Source organism: Sorex fumeus, unplaced genomic scaffold (assembly GCF_029834395.1).
Source record: "Sorex fumeus unplaced genomic scaffold, SorFum_2.1 ptg000072l, whole genome shotgun sequence".
Taxonomy (NCBI): Eukaryota; Metazoa; Chordata; class Mammalia; order Eulipotyphla; family Soricidae; genus Sorex; species Sorex fumeus.
In genome coordinates, this window is record NW_026606129.1 from 8,863,051 (window position 1) to 8,881,796 (window position 18,746).

The 18,746-nt window shown below is 59.9% G+C and overlaps 1 protein-coding gene across 3 annotated transcripts in view; it reads right to left on the minus strand.

Annotated features, from left to right (window-relative positions):
• The window catches only part of ATP2B2 (ATPase plasma membrane Ca2+ transporting 2), a 79,727-nt gene that overhangs the window by 44,456 nt on the left and 16,525 nt on the right, over nt 1-18,746 (minus strand). For all 3 annotated transcript variants that reach the window (XM_056129713.1, XM_056129712.1, XM_056129711.1), the window contains exons 2-5: nt 8,682-8,879; nt 4,780-5,037; nt 3,919-4,044; nt 1,067-1,192 (exon numbers count right to left, since the gene is read on the minus strand). In XM_056129713.1, coding sequence (XP_055985688.1) covers nt 1,067-1,192; nt 3,919-4,044; nt 4,780-5,037; nt 8,682-8,879 — 708 coding nt within the window. The remainder of the gene's footprint in view (nt 1-1,066; nt 1,193-3,918; nt 4,045-4,779; nt 5,038-8,681; nt 8,880-18,746) is intronic.

Consider the following 18,746-nt stretch of genomic DNA (forward strand, 5'->3'; position numbering starts at 1 on the left):
TCATCCCCGACACGCGTTCAGAGACTCTCCCGGCCGTGCATCTTCGATTCCTCTTCTGGCCCCGGAGGGGAGGGTCCAGGGGGCGAGTAAAGCTGCCCACACCTAGCCCAGGGACCGCAGCTGCCCACTGCCTGCAGTCTGACCCACGGCTGCCCAGCACTGGCTGAGCATCCTCTGGGCTCTTGGCTTCAGCTGAGCTCAGCTCTCCCCTGCCCCCTGATCACGCCATTATTCCTGTGGGCGGGACAGCCATCCCTCAGGGGACCCCGTAAATTCGGTTTCATCCTCAGGGTTGGGTCATCTTTGCCCTTGACTCCAGTTCAGGGCCTGTCAGGCCTCGGCCACTGAAGGCCACACGCAGCCCCCAGGAATCAGGGAGGCCAGCGGTGATGTCCCCTTCTCCCCCCAGAACCCAGGAGGTCTGGGTGGTAGGGACTGGAGACGGAGAGGGGAGACCGGTGCGGGAAGTGGGCTGGCCCTGTTGTGCTGGCCTGTAGGGGCTGGGGGCTCGTGTCTCCCAGGGTTTCCTCTGCTCTGGGGCGCAGGCTGCTGCATGATGGAAGCCAGGGACTGACTCTTGCTTCCAGGGGGGGAGACGGAACCAGAACCCAGCTGAGGAATGGCAGTGGGGACACAGTGACCCCTCTGCTCGCGTCTGGGGTCACCCATGCTGCGCCCATTCGGAGCTCTGCTCAGTGGAGTGGGGAGCAGGGGTGGGGCGGGCAGGGGTTTGGGGGCTTCCACTCCAGAGGGTGAAGGGGCCAGGAGGTGTGATGGCGCCTGTCCTCGAGGCTCTGGACTCAACAAAGCTGTCAGGCCCGGGGGCAGGAGGCCACACAGGACTGGACAAGACAGACGGGGGACAAGACTGCGGAGATGGAACGAACAGAGCTCGCCGGCCCCGGCAGGGCTGGAGGATGCAGGTGGTGGCTGTTGGCGCAGAGCCCAGCTGTGAAAGTCACTCAGAAACTCTCCTGTCGCCTAAACGAACGGACCAACTGAGGCAAAACAGTGGCCTTAAAAGCTCCTCTCCCAGGCTGAGGGGCTGGCGGGTGGTCAGGCTTACCTTTTTTGTCTTTCTTCTCTTCTTCTTCGCCACCGGCCCCCAGCAGGGTAAAGATGATACCAGTCTGGGAGTTGACACCCACAGCCGTCACCACCATTTTTCCAGAACCTTCCATCACATGTGTCCCTGGGTGGGGGCAATAAGAACCAATCTCCATGACCACATATCTCCCCAAAGGTGGTCCCAGGTTGTGCCCAACACCCTGATGGCCTTAGTCAGCCCTAGGTGCTGCCCATGCTGGAGTTTGTGCTTGTGGTTGGTTCTTTGAAGATGGTTTCACTGTGGCCCAGCGGGTGTTGGGCTCACATACTAGCACATTCTTTCTCCCTAACACGCCATGCCGGGTCTGCACTCCCTCCCCCTCACTGGTAATCTGAGAAACTCCTCTCTTCATTTCTGGGCCACACTGGCAGTGCTCAGGGCCTTTCCTGGCCTGCAATCAGGGGCTGCTCCTAGCCGACCTCAGGGAACCAATCAGTTCCTGGGCTGAAACCTGGGCCTCCCCGGGAGAAGCAGTGTTCAGCTCATCCCTCCGTCTCTCCAGTTCTGTGGAGACAGTCTTGCCGAGCAGAAAGACACTTTCTGTTCTTTCTCCTGGATTCTGCAACCACTCAAGAAATTTCCACAGAGCCTTAGGCAGGGCTGCGTCAAGTGGGGCCTCCCGCCCACCAAAGACATAGAGAAAGGATTCAGAGCTCCAGGGTCGTTATTTTCATGCCCAACTGGTTGGGACTTAGCACTTCTCATGACACACGCAGGCCACAAAACCCCGTTGTGTTCGCAGTGCCATGAAGCCATGGAACTCATCACAAAGCCTCCAGGCGTTTCATTTTCCTTTACAGAGCTGCAGAGTCGCCCTTTTCGATTCTATAGCTGAGGCAGTTACCAAACTTCTGCTAGACCTTGTTATTTATATTTAGCACGTGACCATATCACGTGTCAAAAAATACTTAAGATTCCACTCTTGGTGCCAGTGCATTTTTAAGAAGTTTATGCATTTTATTTTGGTCATACATAGTGCTGTTTGTGGTCTCTTCCTGGTTCTGAGCTTGGGCGTCTCTCCCCAAGATGCTCGCGGCAACGTGTGATGGGTGCTGGGGACGGAACCTGCCCTCCTGCCTGCAAATGTGTGCTCAGCCCACTGGGCCCTCTCGCTGGCCCTTGGTTTTTGCATTTCAAAGCTTTGTGCCATGTCAGGGTGGCACATGATGTTGCCAGACTCTCTGGGGCCCGGGGGTACAAGGAAGCCCAAGGGCTCGTCTAGAAGGTCCTTGCATTCCTCCAAGGGCCCGAGAGCCAGGGAGGTTTTTGGGCAAAGTGGCCTCACTTTTTTTTTTAATATATATATTATTAGTGAAACACCATGAGGTACAGTTGTAGACTTACAAATTTTTGTGCTTGGGTTTCAGTTATACAATGATCAAGTACCCATCCCTCCACCAGTGCCCATTTCCCACCACCACGGATCCCAGTATCCCTCCCACCCCCCATCTCCCCCACCCCACCTTGCCTCTGTGGCCGGGCATTCCCTTTTGTTCTCTCTCTCCTTTTGGGTGTTGTGGTTTGCAAAAGAGGCATTGAGTGGCAGTCATGTTTGGGCCATAGTCTACTTTCAGCACACATCTCCCATCCTGGGAGGATCCTCCCAACACCCTTTATTTGGTGCTCCCTTCTCTATCTGAGCTCCCTTTTCCCCTAGCATGTGTGGCTGGCCTCCAAGCCATGGAGCAAAATTCCTGGTGCTAATCTCAGAGTGGCCTCACTTTCATCCACCTGTGGGGCTTGGGTCCAGCTGTTCTTTGATAAGAGGGTTTTGCTGCCACTAGGGTGGGCGAGCACCTGTCCAAGGACACCGAGGGGGCAGTGAAGCAGAGCAGGTGGGGCCTGGCCAAGACCTGGGCTGTTCCCCCGGGCCTGCACACAGGAGCTGCCTGACGCAAGTGGGCTGCGTGAGCTCTGGGTGAGGGAACATCCGACTGGAGTCCGCTCCTTCCCTCCACACTCCTGGTCCTCTCCTCACTCAGGCCCAGCTGGCACCTGCGGGGCACCGTGGGAGGGCCCTTCACTCACAGCCTTGCTCGGTCAACTCCTCCTCATCCGACAAAGCCCCGCCGGTCGCCTCCACCTGGATGCCCCCCTCACCACTCTCCAGTGGGATGACCTCCGGCTGAGTCTGTCTTCCCGGCCACCCCCTCTCCTCCTTTGCCCTTCAGGCAGCTAGAGTCTAATAAAGGGCCGAGATGACCAGCTCACCGCTTCAAACTACCCCCGTGACCTGCAGGAACACCCCAGTCCTGCCTGCCGCCATGAAGTCTGCCATCTGCTCCCCGCTCCCACCCCACCTCTGCCTCCTGCCTCTGGGCCTTTGCACAAGCTGCTCCCTCCGTCTGGAACAGTAACACCCGCCCCCAGGAACCAGGCCGGCTCTGTCCCCCAGCCCCCCCAGCTCGTTGCGCCCACGTGCCTGCCACCTTCTGGGGTTCCCAGGTGCCTGGCCTGGCTCAGCAGGGTGGGTGGGAGGCTCCTGGACCCCAATCAAGGCTGCACCCCACATGCAGCCCCCCGCTCGGGGTGAAACCACAGTGCCTGGGTCTCCTCCTCCCCACTACAGGGGGCGCAGCCAGAGACCCTGCAGGACACCAGGCCCCAGAAGGTCGTCCCGGGATGCCAGGGACCTTGGGGGGGCGGGGTCGGATCCAGCACCTGGGGCTGAGCAGGCCCCCCTCCCCTGTCCAGGCGCATCACAGCGGGCATGGGATCGTCCGGCCAAGCTGACCAAGAGCAAAGGCTCAGAGGCCGCAGCCCCCTGGAGGCCTCTCAGCCGCGCGGGGGGGGGGGGTGGGGGGGCTCACCTGACAGCAGCATGGGGTCCTTGTCCACGGACTTGCGCACCTGGTCAGACTCCCCAGTCAGGGAGCTCTCGTCGATCTTGAGGTCGTTGCCTTGGATGAAGAGACCGTCGGCAGGGAGAAGGTCACCTGGAGGGAGGGGGAGGGACAGGCCAGTGAGCGGCTGTGCGGGGGCTTCGGGTGTGACTGCCGGGCTGGGGGCCGGCTGCCCGGGGCTCCTGGGTCAGGACCAGGCCGGGGTCCCAGGGGACGGTGAGGAGGGCTGAGGTGGGGCCTGACAGCTGTCCTCACGAGGACGGGTGTGTGCTGGGTCTGGGGCGGGCTCGCCTCATCCTGGCTGGGACGTGTCCACTGTGGTTTGGGAAACTGTTTCAGAGCGGTCAGCTTTGGTCCTGCTGAGGTCAGAGGGGGAGAACATGTGGCTCTGGAAACGCTCTGGGCCTCCTCCCCAGTGCCGAGGGGGCTGTCACCTGCTCCTGCTCGCTTCTGGCCCAGGGGCACCAGTCCAGTCAGCTCAGGGCAGGGAAGAGCCTCAGGTCACAGCCCGCCCCAGTGCTGCCGGTCCCTGGGGTGCTGGGTAGGATGGGCACAGGGTTGGAAGGGGGGTGTTGAGTGGTGACTGTGGCCACCGAGCAGTGATTGATTATCAATGTCTGCCAGGCTGCAGCATGGCCCTCCCGGCCCACTTCTGATTCAGACTGTTTCCAGAACATTCTCTCTTGTAGGCAGTGGTTCCCCACACCCACAAGGGCTCAGATGGGGTCCTGGGCTGAGACCTGCCTTGGGAACCCGCCTCCCGCCCCGGCCTGTCCATCTGGATCTGCCCCTAGCCCTGCTCGAGCACCGGAACTCGCCAGAACTCACCATATTTGATCTGGGCGATGTCCCCGACCACGATCTCGGCCACGGGGATCTGGACCACCTGGCCAGCCCGGACCACGGTGAACTTCTGCTCCTGCTCGATGCGACTCTGCAGGCCCCGAAACTGCTTCTCTTTGCTCCAGTCATTGAAGGCCGTGACCAGTACCACGCAGATGACGGACAGGAGGATGGCCGCCCCCTCGATCCAGCCGGCCTCCGCCTCCCCCTCGTCCTCAGCCCCGCCCTGGGCCGTGGCGCATCCTGTAGAGAGCAGAGGGGGCAGGCGGGGTGAGGCCAGGGCGGGGCACTCGCCTACCCAGCGGCCTTCTGCCCTGGTGGTCTTGGCCAAGGGTTCAGTGACGGCGGCTTTAGCCCACGGTGGTGGGGAGGGAGGGTGGAGCCCGGACACAGACCTGGGCTCTCTGCCGGTGTCTGCCCACACCCATTGGCCCACCCCCGGCTCCCCATCTGGCAGCAGAATTTCTGTGCATCTCTGGTCAGGCTCCTGCTTCCTCTCCAACCCGGCCTCGACCGAGGGCTCTGCAAGCCTGATCTGGGCCCAGTGGCCCCAGAGCGGCTGGTGGTCAGGTGTGACTGACCCCTGGTTCTCAGGAATCCCAGGGAAGGTGGCAGCTGGTGACAGAGAAACCACCAGGTTCCCGCTGTCAAGTAACTCGGGGCCAGAGCGAAGGCACAGCAGGTAGGGCGTAGCTGCCTTGCTCGCAGCTGACCCAGGTTCGATTCCCAGCATCCCATAGGGTCCCCCGAGCACCGCCAGGAGGAGTACCTGAGTGCAGAGCCAGGAGTAACCCCTGAGCATCGCCAGGTGTGACCCCAAAAGCAAAAAAGAAAAACCCAACAACACACAGACTCTGTGCAATAGTGCAGTGAATGCACGGCTGAGGGAGGGGCTTTGGGGGAGACCCAGATGCCCAGAGGTTGCAGGGCCCCGGGGGAGGGAAGAGGCTGGGGACGCCCCACCCTCTTTCTGGAGCTGGGAATCCTGGTGATTTTGCTTGTTCTGGGCCTAGGTGGGGGTGGGTGGGGGAGGAGGTGGTGTAGACAGCCGGGCAGGGCCCAGCTCTGCAGGGGCCTGGGGGGGGACACATGATCCCACTGGGAAGAGTCAGATAATCTTCTTTACAGCCCAGCCTGTGTTCTGTGTGCCTAGGGCCAGTGCTGCTCACTTTGGTCTTTAGATTCTGACCAGGACGAGGCTGTTTGTGTTTTTTTATTTGGCGGGGGGGGGGGGGGGGGGGGGAGGGGTTCCCGATTCACAGGGAGCCAATGCCTGATCCCCTCACCCACCCCTGACTCTGAATCTCGCATGAAGTTGGGTCCCCTAGGTGCTGTTTCTCAATCTGCCTCCTTTGAAGAATTGGCACTAAGGGCGGGAGTGGAGGCCGGAAGCCAGGACGCCTGGGCCCGAGTGACCAGCATGAGCTCCCGGGCCGGGCACCCAAGGGATGCAGCCCGAAAGGCGTGTGGTGGCTGTCAAGGCCGGGAGATGTGTCTGGGCTGTGCTCCGGGCCGGCATCTGTAGCTTCATGCCAGTCTCCAGGCAAAAGCCGTGGCAAGAGGGTCCCAGGCTCACCGCACCCACTGCCTGTTTCAGAGAAGGAAGCCCCCACAGCTGTGGGCACTCTGCCTTCCCCAAGGAGCAAACAGGAAAAGCCCCCTCAGGCCGCCCCACCCCAGACCAATTTCACAGAGGTTCCTGCCACTTCCAGTGCACCTTTCCCAGGGAAAGATTTTTAAAACACTGAGAAATGTTTGCTCAGTTTGTTGCCTCCTCTGCATCTCTTAGACTGGGCTAGGTGAGTGTTTACAGAGGATCCGTTCTCGGCGAAAATGGGATCTTCCTAAAGCATTGCTTCATGCTCCCCCTCCTTGCTGGGCACAAGTACCCCAGTTCATTTTTGCCTTGGCTGCTGGGAAGCTCAAACCCATGCTCCAGCCCCTGTCACTGTGGCAGATGTGCCTCTCCTGACGTTCCCAGCTCTGGGAGCATACCCCTCTCTGCCTTGGAACTTTCTTTGGAAAGAGGTCGCATTAAAAAAAAAAATCAACTTTAGGGCCAGAGTGATAGGACATTGGGGAGGGCATCTGCCTTGCACGCAGCCAACCTGGGTTCAATCCCCGGCACCCCATACGGTCCCCCGAGCACTGTCAGGAGTCATTCCTGAGTGCAAAACCAGGAGTAATCCCTGAACCTTGCTGGGTGTGACCCAAAAAGCCAAAAAAAAAAAAAGTCAACTTCATAATATTGTGAGGTTGCTTTGGTTCCTCCCATGCCTTGGTTACCGGTTTGGGGTGAACCTAGCCTGGCTTGGGAAGAACAAGGGAGGAGGATGAAATTCTCAGCACCCAGTGCCCAGTCTGGGGGAGAACAAGGCCCTCCATGCTTTCTTCCATGGTCCTCACACTGCGTTTGCTTCCCTGAGACGGGCGCGTGGGAGGGTGATCTCTCCAGGCATAGCATTTATTAAAGAAAAGGGCTCACAGTATCCTGCTAATAAAAACGAGACCATAAGGCACTAGAACAACGAAATAATAGGTCTTAATGGATCCCACAGACCCCAGAGTAGATGGGAGTCGGGAGTCTGGGTGTGTGTGTAGATATTACCTTTCACGCCTCATGCGATCCGTGGACCTATTCCTCTCCCCTGCAACCGCGTGTCTCACCCATTCCCCGTTCATCTACCCACCTACCTACCCTTCCTACCCCCCTACGTCTCTATCCAGCTGCCCACCGCATGCCCACGTCTATTTATTATCTGTCCATTCATGTCTATCTACCCATTTATCTCTGCACCAACCCATCCATCCATCACCATCCGTTATCCACCCAGGCAGTATGCATTCCATCATCCATGCATCCATCAATCCATCCATCCTTCCATCATCCATCTACCCATGAACCCACCCACCCACCTCTCCATCCACCTCCCCATCTATCCATCCACCTATCCATCCATCCATCCATCCATCCATCCATCCATCCATCCATCCCTACACCCATCTCTCCATCCATCCAACTGTCCATCCATCCATCTTTACATCCATCCATTTCTCCATCCACCCATCTTTATACTCACCCATCCCTCCCTCCTCGCTCCCTGTGTCCACAGTGTGATGTGGTGGTCCTTCAGACACACGTACACCCTGAGGGGCTACAGTCACTGAGTAAAACCCTCACCCTCAGAGCCTTGACTCTGGACTCCGGGAACGTGTGAAGGTGGCGGTTCTGCCGTATTCTCTGGTGGGACGGGAGGTGCCACCCCCACAGAGCGGGCGGGCACCTCTCGGGGCTCAGCTCCCACGTGGGAAACTGCATCTGGTATTAGCCCCACAGTACGTGTAGCTGAGCCGACCCGGGATGGGTATGAGCCTGGCAGAGGCTGGGCTGAGAGGCTGTGTCCTGGGCAGCCGCAGGCTCATGCCACCCTCTGTGCCTCAGTTTCTCCCTGGTGCATGCCACGACTGGCTGAGAGGTTCTGAGGGGGAGGAACACCTCAGCCGGAGCTGGTACAGAAGTGCCCAGTCCGTGCCCATGACCATGGTGGGCACCTCAGGCTCATCCCCAGGTTTCGCCCCTGGGCAACAGTGGCCTGGCATTGTCACACCCCTTGGTCCTGCTTTCCTCACCCGGATGTCACCTCTCCACACTCCTTCCGGTGTGCTGGCATGAGTGGTGTGGCTGGTGTGGGTGACGTGGGCAGTGTGGTGTGAGTGTGGGGGCACTGTGGCTGGTGCGGGTAGCGGGATGGAACTGCTGGTGTGACTAGGTGGGCGGGGGCTGCTGTGGCTGACGTGAGCAGGGGGGTGTGGCTGGTGTGGGTGGCGTGGCTGAGTGGGCAGAGGCTGGTGTGGCTAGTACAGCTGGCGTGGCGGCCCCGTCCTACCTTCGTTGCTCTCTCCGGGCGGGTGGTAGAAGGACAGCCCGAGGCTGATGATGGCCGCGATCTCCAGGATGATGAGCGTCACGTCCTGCAGCGCCTCCCACACGAGCTGCAGGAAGGTTTTTGGCTTCTTTGGAGGTATGAAGTTCTGCCCGAAGATCTGCTTCCTCTTCTCCAGGTCCGGGGCGGTGCCGGGCAAACCTGCGGACGGGGTGTGGGTGGGTGGGTGTGGGCCCGACCCCCAAATGGTCCCCACAGGGCTCGGCCCAGGCGGAGGCGTCAGGGCTGGAAACTCGCAGGAGCCCGTTGCCCGTGGCGGGCTCTGGGCCTGCAGTGACTCCTGTGACAATCCCTGACATGCCCTGACATGCTCCGACATGCCCCGGCCTGCCAGCGACCTGCGCAGTGGGAGAAGGTGGTTTTCCCTGGGCTGTGCTCGGGTTCTAACCCCCAGGACCCTGGGGATGCGGCATTCACGGGAAGATGGTGCTGTCTGGCATCTCCGGGTCTGGATGGGCCCTCAGATCAGTGGCAAGTGTCCTGCTAAGGACAGAGGCAGGGTGAGGTGACGTGGGAGGGGCTGGTGCTCAGAGCCCTCGAGGCAGCCCGGCCCGTCTGACCCCGGCCCCCCACCCTGCCCCCCAGACTTGCAGGGTTCCATTCTCGGGCCAGGCGCCCGCTCTGACATCTACCCATGGCCCCGGGATCTGCATCTCGATGCTGGTTCCAGCCTCCGCCCGAGGCCCAGCCCAGAGCATGCAGCCTCAGTTTTCCCCTCTGAGAGGGGCATGGGCACTGTCCAAGTGCAGGAGGTCACCTGCTCCGGCTTGTGCCCGACCCCAAGAGGGAGCAGTGCCCGCCACGGGGGACATTGTGCACAAGCTTGTGCATGCTTGTCCGCCAGCTATGATGCTCCCCAGGGGACGCGAGGAAGGGGCACAGCCGAGAGACCACTCCCCTCCCCTTTCTAGATCTTTCTCCCAGACTCAGCTTTCGTTTTGCCATGCTTGCCGAAGTTCGTATCTTTCTGCCCCGTGTTCATGTATGACCGTCACTATCACTGTCCCGTTGTTCATCGATTTGCTCAAGCATACCCAGTAACATTGTGAAACTTGTTGTTACTGTGTTTGGCAGAATCTAGAAATCGGTACAAGATCATTTGAAAAACTGTAACTATGTATTGTCTTTAAAAGCCTAACATGTTTCTTTGTTACAAAGTATTGCTGAAGCCTGGTCTCGACTTTCAAATACATTTTCAGCTTCTTCTCCAAATTGTTAAAAGTTACTGACAATCTCATTTGTAAACACCAACTTCTGCCATCTGTCATTTCACTCTATTCCTTCAGATGTGTTTTCTCTCTGGTGTATCATAACCGTATTTGATGATCTCTTGCCCAAATAAATAATTACGAACGTCAAAGAAAATCCAGGGGTTGCGGCTCCGGCGTCTCCCTGTCCGCCAGGGGCCTGGAGGCAGGTGGTCCTTTACCTCCCCTTCCTCCGCGCCCCCCTGTGCCTCCGAGACCGATGGACCTCACGTGCCCCAGCGGTCCTGGCACCTCCCGAGTCCCGCGTGCAGTGGGAGGGTCGCGACGGCCTCTGCTTCATCTCCACTCCTGCCCAGTGTCCACCCGCCCGGAGGTGGCCGGGTGAGTCTGGGAACCCTGTGGGGTGTCCCAGCGGGGCCGGCCTGTCGCTGAGGCCGGCCTGCCTGGGCTTGCCTGTGGCTTTCTGGGGACAGCGGGAGGATGAGGAGCAGAGAGCTGGGCACCCCCTCAAGGGACCTCTGGATCGGGGCCCCAGGAGAGTGCCCTGAGCATCCGGGTGAAAGAAGGGAACTGCAGCCTGTCGGCGCTTGTGGCTGGGAGGGCAGGGGCGCAGAACTAACGGGGCACCTCCCTAACGCCTCCCCTGCCCCTTCTCGGGGCTCTGCTGGGCCCTCAGGGACGCGCCCAGAGCCCATGGACGCAGGGAAAGGTGGGCCTGGGCCATCCTGCAGCCTGAGCTGGGCACGTCCCTCTTTGGGGTCCTGGTGCAGAGCCCTCCGGGAGGCTGAGAGGGAGTCGTCATTCGGGGCTCCTCGAGCTGGGCTGGCCGAGACCTATGACCCGCCGTTGGCACGGTGAGCCGAGGGCTGAGGGTCCTGCTGGCTGGCCAGGCCTGGGTACAGCACGGAGGCTGCAGGAGCCCAGGCTACTCCCACAAGGGGGCGCCTTGGGCTCTGGGAATCTGGCAGGAATGTTGGGAATGAGGTGGGAATGCTGGGAATGTTGGGAATCACACAGGAGTGGTGGGATTACCAGGAATCAGGTGGGAATTCTGGGAATGTTGGGAATCAGGCGGGAATTCTGGGAATGTTGGGAACCAGGCAGGAATTCTGGGAATGTTGGGAACCAGGAGGGAATTCTGGGAATGTTGGGAAATGGGCAGGAATTCCGGGAATGTTGGGAAATGGGCAGGAATTCTGGGAATGTTGGGAACCGGGCGGGAATTCTGAGAATGTTGGGAACCAGGAGGGAATTCTGGGAATGCTGGGGATCAGGCGGGAATGCTGAGAATGTTGGGAACCGGGCGGGAATTCTGGGAATGCTGGGGATTGGGCAGGAATTCTGGGAATGCTGGGGATTGGGCGGGAATGCTGGGAACGTTGGGAACCAGGCGGGAATTCTGGGAATGTTGGGAACTGGGCGGGAATTCTGGGAATGTTGGGAACTGGGCGGGAATTCTGGGAATGCTGGGAATTGGATGGGAATCCTGGGAATGTTGGGACCCAGGCGGGAATTCTGGGAATGCTGGGAACCGGGCGGGAATTCTGGGAATGCTGGGACCCAGGCGGGAATTCTGGGAATGCTGGGAACCGGGCGGGAATTCTGGGAATGCTGGGAATCGGGCGGGAATTCTGGGAATGCTGGGACCCAGGCGGGAATTCTGGGAATGCTGGGAACCGGGCGGGAATTCTGGGAATGCTGGGAATCGGGCGGGAATCCTGGGAATGCTGGGGATCGGGCAGGAATTCTGGGAACGCTGGGGACCGGGCGGGAATTCTGGGAATGCTGGGGACCGGGCGGGAATTCTGGGAACGTTGGGGACCGGGTGGGAATTCTGGGAACATTGGGGACCGGGCGGGAATTCTGGGAATGTTGGGAAACAGGCGGGAATTCTGGGACCGTTGGGGATCGGGTGGGAAAATTAGGAAAACTGGGAATCGGGTGGGAATGCTGTCCAGGGCTCCTGATGATGATGATGGTGATCACCCAACCATGCACAGTACAAGCAGGCATCAACCACCCCCATGGTTCTAGGAACTGCAGAAAGTTTCTAGACCTCCACCCTCTGCACAGTTCTACCTTTGTGTAGTTGAGACTACACACCTGGGTTGCACCCGTCAGCCCATAGCTGTGGCTCTTGCCCGCTCCTGAGGGGGACCAGTGTATTCTCTGGACCCCAAGGTGCAGTTTGGCTAATTGGGAGGGGGCACCAGGGCGCAGAGGGCCTCTGAGGAAGGGGCTACAGCCATCAGCACTGTCCTGTCACAGCTGGTTCCTCTGCCCTTGGCCAGCCAGTTTTCCTGAGCCTCAGTTTCCCCACGGACAGCCCAAGTGTTCCATGTGCACAGCCCCAGGGTCCAGGTGTCTCCCCAGTGAGCAGGCCAATATTTTGGGGGCTTCTACTTAGAGTGGACGCATATACAGGGGCCCCCTAAGAAATGACCCAATTCCTGCATCTCCTGATAAACTCAGCGAGGTCAGTCTGAATGTCTGGAGGTTGCCATCCTGGGAGGCCGGGGGTCAGTGGGAAATGTGGGTGCTCTTTAGCTGGTGCTCGGGAGAGAGCTCGGGCTCTGGGTCTGACTGTGGCTTGGGGGCTTCTCCCCTGCTGAGACCCTGGATCCTAGCGCAGCCTAGGGCGGGGCGGCAAACACCAGCATCCCCGGGGGTGGTGCGAGCTGGGGGAAGGGGAACAGCCAGGGTGGCACTGGAGGGCACGGGGGTGGGGGGGGTGGCAAAGCGAAGCGTCTCGCAGCTCGGCCCTGGGCTTCCAGCTGGAGAGAATCCGGACCCCTGGAGACTGACGCCAAGCTCCTGTGAGAGCCTCCCCAGAGCGAGGACTCAGCTCAGGGGGACACGTTCTCCCCACTGGCTTCTGTCCCCGGAACCACAAGGACGGTCCCCAACATTCCAGGGGCCAATGCCAGACATCCGTGAGCAGGATGAGACGGGGGGGGGGGGCAGAGAACAGCCGCTCCGGCCCCTCCTCCCCGCAGACCCCCAGCAGCACCCTGCGTGTCTGTACTACCACGAGCCCTGCGCCCACCACAAGCACCCCCAAATACAGGGGCGCGGGGCTGTGTGGCGCCTCTTTCTCTCAGACTCAGCCCTGAGGATTCAGGGAGGGTTTGGACTTGGATGTCCTGGGTCCCACTGCTGGCCCTGAGTGACAAAGTGCCTCAGTTTCCCCATCCGTGAAACAAGATGTGGGCAACAGCCGGGGTGCTGGTGGGGTGGGTGCGAGGGGCCCCAGGGAGGTATGTGACCGTCCACTCTCAGGGGTCCAGGGGAGGACAGCCCAGGTGTGGACAGACAGCGATTCTCTTCAGCCTCAGTTTCCCCTCCTGTGCCGTGAAGGGCCAGCCTGGCTGGGGGTGGGACACTGCGCAGCCTGACTCCGAGTCCATGAGGACCCACAGGGCATAGGCTGTCCCGTCCTGCCCACCGTCCCCCCTTCCAGGAGCTGCACCTCGAAATCTCCCCCGCCGGCAGCTAAAATTAACGCTCCTATTTTGGGGAGCAGAAACAACAGAGCGAGTGTGAGACGTGCCGGAGCCTCGGCTCAGGGTGAGAGCTGCTCCCAGGGCCGGGGACGAGGGGCTGTGGCACTGCTCGGCAGGGGGAGGCTCTGCCCGGTGTGCCCCGAGATGCCTGGGCATGGACAGCACGTGGTGTGGGCTGTGGGCAGCTGCCACGGTGGCATGAGGCTGTGGCTGGCCACATGGGTAGGGTCACGGCCGAGGCTGAGACACACGGCGTGGGCCGTGGCTTCATGGGGCCGTGGCTGGCATGCATAGGTGGGCTGTGGGGCCATGGCTTGGTGGCCGGCATGTGGCCTGGAGCCACGGGCCTCCCAAGGTCTGTTTCCTGTGCACACGCACAGCTAGAGGCAGAGAACTGAGTACAGGCCAGGAGCCGGCGGGTCCACCTGGGACCACACACATTTCCTCGTCAATGAAACGGGAACGCAGCCCCTGGCTCAGCCTGGCCCTGGGGCCCCAGAACAGCCCTCGGAGGCCACAGGTGAGGAGATCAGTGGGGGCCAAGGCGTGAGACGAGGGGCCACCTGGTGGGTGGGGCCACAGGAAAGGCATGAGGTCAAAGGCCAAGGTCGGAAGGGGCCACCGTCCATGAACTCTGACCCCGGGAACCGCTGGGGGCCCAAAGAAACCAGAATGGAGGTGGAGGGAGAAAGGAGACCAGACAGATGAGGCAAGTGGGCCAAGGGCTCAGGCCCAGGGCTGTCAGCGTCCTGTTTGGTCTAGAACCTTCCACGGCCCCTGCTGTCACCGTGGCCCCTATCAGTCCTGCGGGCACACCCAGAGGCAGCACCTGTGCGTGCCGGCACACCGGGACCCCTGGAAGCCCCCCACCTCCTGCCTCACAGTGGACATGAGGCTATGGGTATTGAGACCACCCCTCCTCTCCCGACAGGTGGGGAAACTGAGTCTGAGGGGGGCAGTGAGCTGGCCCAGACCCAGAAGGGCTGCAGGGCCGGGCTGGACTCTTGACTGGGTCCTTCTCACTGGGCGGGCAGGTGAGAGGAGTCAGAAAGAGCCGAGCCTTACTGCAGACACAAAGGCCCTCCACAGCCCCTCCGTCACCCCTTCAGCTTTCTATGGAGACTTGACCGAGACCATCACCAGGAACCCCCGAGGCCCACCCGCCCCCCCACGCGCCGTGGGAACTCTCCCCCACGGACCCGGAGGCTGGAAGCCAACAGGAGAGGCGCTTCCCACGTCCACCAGCAAGGGGCGCCCCGCAAGTCGCCGTCTCCCAGGGACACCCTCAAATCCCTTTTGAATCTCGCCACTGATGGGGCTTGGGCAACCTCTGGCCCTCTCTGAGCCTCAGTTTCCTCGCCTGCACGTCGGGAGCAAAGAGACCCTGTGCACTGCCCACTGGGTGCCGTGAAAGGAAGTTCCATAGTGAGACGGCAAACAGTTGGGGCACAGAATTGGCACAGAAAGGCCCTTTCCTGACTCTGGGGCCATGATCCTAAGATGCATCACCAACGGTTCTCTGACGTTGCAGATGGAGGTTCACACACACACACACACACACACACACACACACACACACACACACACACATACCTTGCCATTAATTTAATCCTGCAGAAGGGCACTGTAAGGTCCATGTTATGAATGGGCTGGGGAGGATCAGAGAGGCACTGTGACTTGCCCAGGGTCACACAGCGAAAGCCAAGAATTGAAACCAAATCTCAAACAAAGGCTTGACGTGGTGCTGGGCTGCCGAACCCAGCACCGAGATGGAAGCCAACAGCAGCACCGTTCCCCTGCTTGCTCTCGAGACAGCCTCCTTCTATAAACGGAGACTTGGCAGGAGAGGGGGGTGCGTCTCCAGGGAAGCCAGCCACCTGAAGGAGCCCAGGAAACTGCATCACAGGCGGGTGTTGCTAAATATTTGTGTTGTCACCCGGTGTGGGTTCCTCCATTGACATAAATAAAAGTCTCATATTCTGAAAGAAAAAAGAGAGACTCCACAGGCCCTTCGAACAATGACATTCATAGAAAAATGCGCCTCCGTCCTTGGGCAGAGAGAGGGCAGCGGCACCGCGGCCCATGCGGCCCATAAGATCCTCAGCCATGGTTAGGAAACACGCGAGCACTAGAGAGCCAAGCCCTGACCTCGAGCATCTCGGCGACAGCGTCAGGCTCCAGCGGGAAGCCCACGAGCAGCTTCCTGTTTTCTGGGGGCTTCTGGCGAAAGGTCCGGAAGGATTGGCCCTACACGCCTGAAGGTGGCACCTCTGGTTGCAGAGAGGACCCTCAGCTGGACGAGTCGTGCTCCCGGGAGTTCTAACTCTGCGGCACTTTAACTATGATCCGGAGCCTGTGGTCATGCTGAGTTTGAGTAACTCGCAGTTTAACGGGAAGGGCAAATCCATCCATCCCATAAGACACAGTTTGTCTGCTGCTGCTGAATGAAGTAGGCTCGGGGACCGATATTTCCGGGTTATCAACCTTGGCTCTGTTACTTCCTGCCTGAGTGTGGGGGAGGGTCATGCCCCTGTGGCAGCGCTGCCCAGCTGGTGGCCCTGAAGACGAAGAGTGCTTCCGATGCGAACTTTCCTCCGTGAGCCCTGTTCTCATCCCCTGCTCTGTCCCCGTCACTGCACCCAGAAAACCTCCCACGCCTAAAACGCCGCCCTGGGGGCTGACCACGCCAGAAGGTCTGGACTCCAGCACTGACCACCAGGTGGGTTCTGGCCGCTTCACTCCAGTCCTGCTCCCAGGCCGTCAGCCAGAGGGGACACTAAGTATAAAGCGCCTGGGGTCAATGTCCCTCCCGCCTCCGTCCATGGACAAGAGAGAGTCCGAGCTCCTCGCTACACAGACACAGACACAGTCCCTGTCTGAGCTCATCCCCCCCGGCCCCGCCACCACCCCACTCCTGCCCCAGCACCCACTGGTTCCTGCCTCAGGGCCTTGTCACCTGTGGCCCCTCTGCCGGCCGCCCTGACCTCACCCCTGCCCCCTCTGCTGTGTCCCCACCAGGTCGGCCGGTGGCTATTACACTGACGGGGGGTTTCCTTTCTGCGTCGTGAGGTCTCTCCCCGCCCTCCCCTCACTCGGAGGCGCCGTCTCGCACTCCGGGGCCCAGCAGCACCTGGGCCGCTGGCTGAGCGCGTCACACCCTCTTACGCTCTTACGTAAGGCGTCTCCAGTGTTTGGGTCATCACTCGGTGGCTGTTCGTGGGTGACACCCGGGGGGCTCAGGCATCACTCCTGGAGGGGCCCAGGGACTCAAACATGGTGCCAGGGATCGAACCCGGGCCAGCCGCGGGCAAGGAACCACCCGCCCCGCTGTCCTGTGACTCCAGCCCAGGTTCTCTGACTTTCTTTCCGGCTCAATGAGAAGCTCTCCCGGGTCTGTCTCCCCACCGAGCCTCTCTGAGCGCCCACAGGCTGCGACTCGCTCCTGGGAGTTTCCTTTACTCTGAGTTTCTTCCCCAGAGCACGCCTGAGCTCTCACGGGGAGAAACTTGGTCGAACAAAGGAGTTGAGGACATGAGACAGGAAGGGAAGTTTCCAGCCGGGGCTGAGCGGGGAGGCTGGGGTGTCTCCACCGCCGAGCCCCTGCCTGGCAAGCACCAAGCCTCAAGTGGACCCCAGCACTGGCCTAACACGCCACAGGCAGCAGTCTGGGTCAAGGCCATCACCCACGCCACACGCAGAGCCGACCCAGAGGAGCAAACGCCTGGATGTGAGACCTGAGACCATAGAAACGCACAGGAAACACAGGCCCAGAGCCCCTGAGCCATGCGTCTGGGGCTCACAGATACAGTGCTCCTGTGCCATGCAGCGGAGCTCAGACACAGTGCTCCCGAGTCATGCGTCTGGGGCTCACAGACCCAGTGCTCCTGAGTGATGCCTCTGGGTCTCACAGACACAGTGCTCCTGAGTGACACATCTGGGCCTCTGATTCTAAGGACCAGGGAAACAAGTGAAAGCCAAGCAGAGCGTGTCAGTCAAGAATCTCGCACCCAGCGCAGCCCGCAGGCCACAGCTCCAATGCCCCCCTTGCCAGCCAGGTCCCAGCGGCCACACACCCGACCCTGGCCGCCTTGGCAGCTCACGTCCCCCGAACCGACAGCTCAGCACACCGCAGGCATCCCGGCCACCGGGTGAGGACGGGCGGGGGCAGGGGAGCAGCTCCCAGCCTGGCCCCTCAGACCCCCAGCCAGGCGCCGGCCACAGCACATACCACGGGGAAGCAAAGTCCCCCCGCCCGCGAGTGCACGGGCGTGAAGGGGCTCTCAGAGCAACCAGCTCCAGGCACTGTTGGAGGATTCAGTGACGGTCCATGCGTCCAGGAGCCCAGAGCCACAACGCAGGGAGTCAGTCGGGGACAAGAACGCAGGAGGGTGAGAGGGAGAGAACGACACCCAGAAGGACAGGAATGAACAGGCTTGGGGGAGAAAAACCAGTTCCACAGAGGGTCCGAGGGAAGGACCAAGCATCCTCAGAGGAGATCCAGGAAACCTCCAGAAAACAAGATGGAAGACGGCAAAAAGTCTTTCAAGAAATGAAGCTTGAGGCTGGAGCGATAGCACAGTGGGTAGGGCTTTTGCCGTGCACGCGGCCGACCCGGGTTCGATCCCCGGCATCCCACATGTCCCCCCAGCACTGTCAGGAGTAATGCCTGAGTGCAGAGCCAGGAGTAACCGCTGAGTATCGCCGGGTGTGACCCCCTCAAAATAAAAGTAAAATAAAATTGATTTAAAAAAAGAAAAAAAAACAGAAAAGAAATGAAGCTCACGTGAGAGAGCTCCAGGTGAGCTCACGAGGAAAAACAAAGCCATTATCGGAGTCTCTGAGGAGCAGGAAGCAGAACTCGATGAAGAATCACTAGTTAGATCACAGGGCAGGGGTGGCGGGAGGGAACCTGGGGACGCCGGTGCCAGGAAATGTGCACTGGGGAAGGGACAGTGTTGGAACACGGTGTGACTAAAACCCAATCGTGAACTCTGTGATCGTGTTTCTCACGGGGACTCAATACAAAAGTTGAAAATAAAATATACTAAAAATTAAGAATTAAAAATAAATATATAGGGGCTGGAGCAATAGCACAGCGGGTAGGGCGTTTGCCTTGCACGCGGCCAACCCGGGTTCGATTCCCAGCATCCCATATAGTCCCCTGAGCACCGCCAGGAGTAATTCCTGAGTGCATGAACCAGGAGTAACTCCTGTGCATCGCCGGGTGTGACCAAAAAAGCAAAAAAAAAAAAATTTAAATAAAAAAATATATATATATATATTTTTTTAATAAAAGG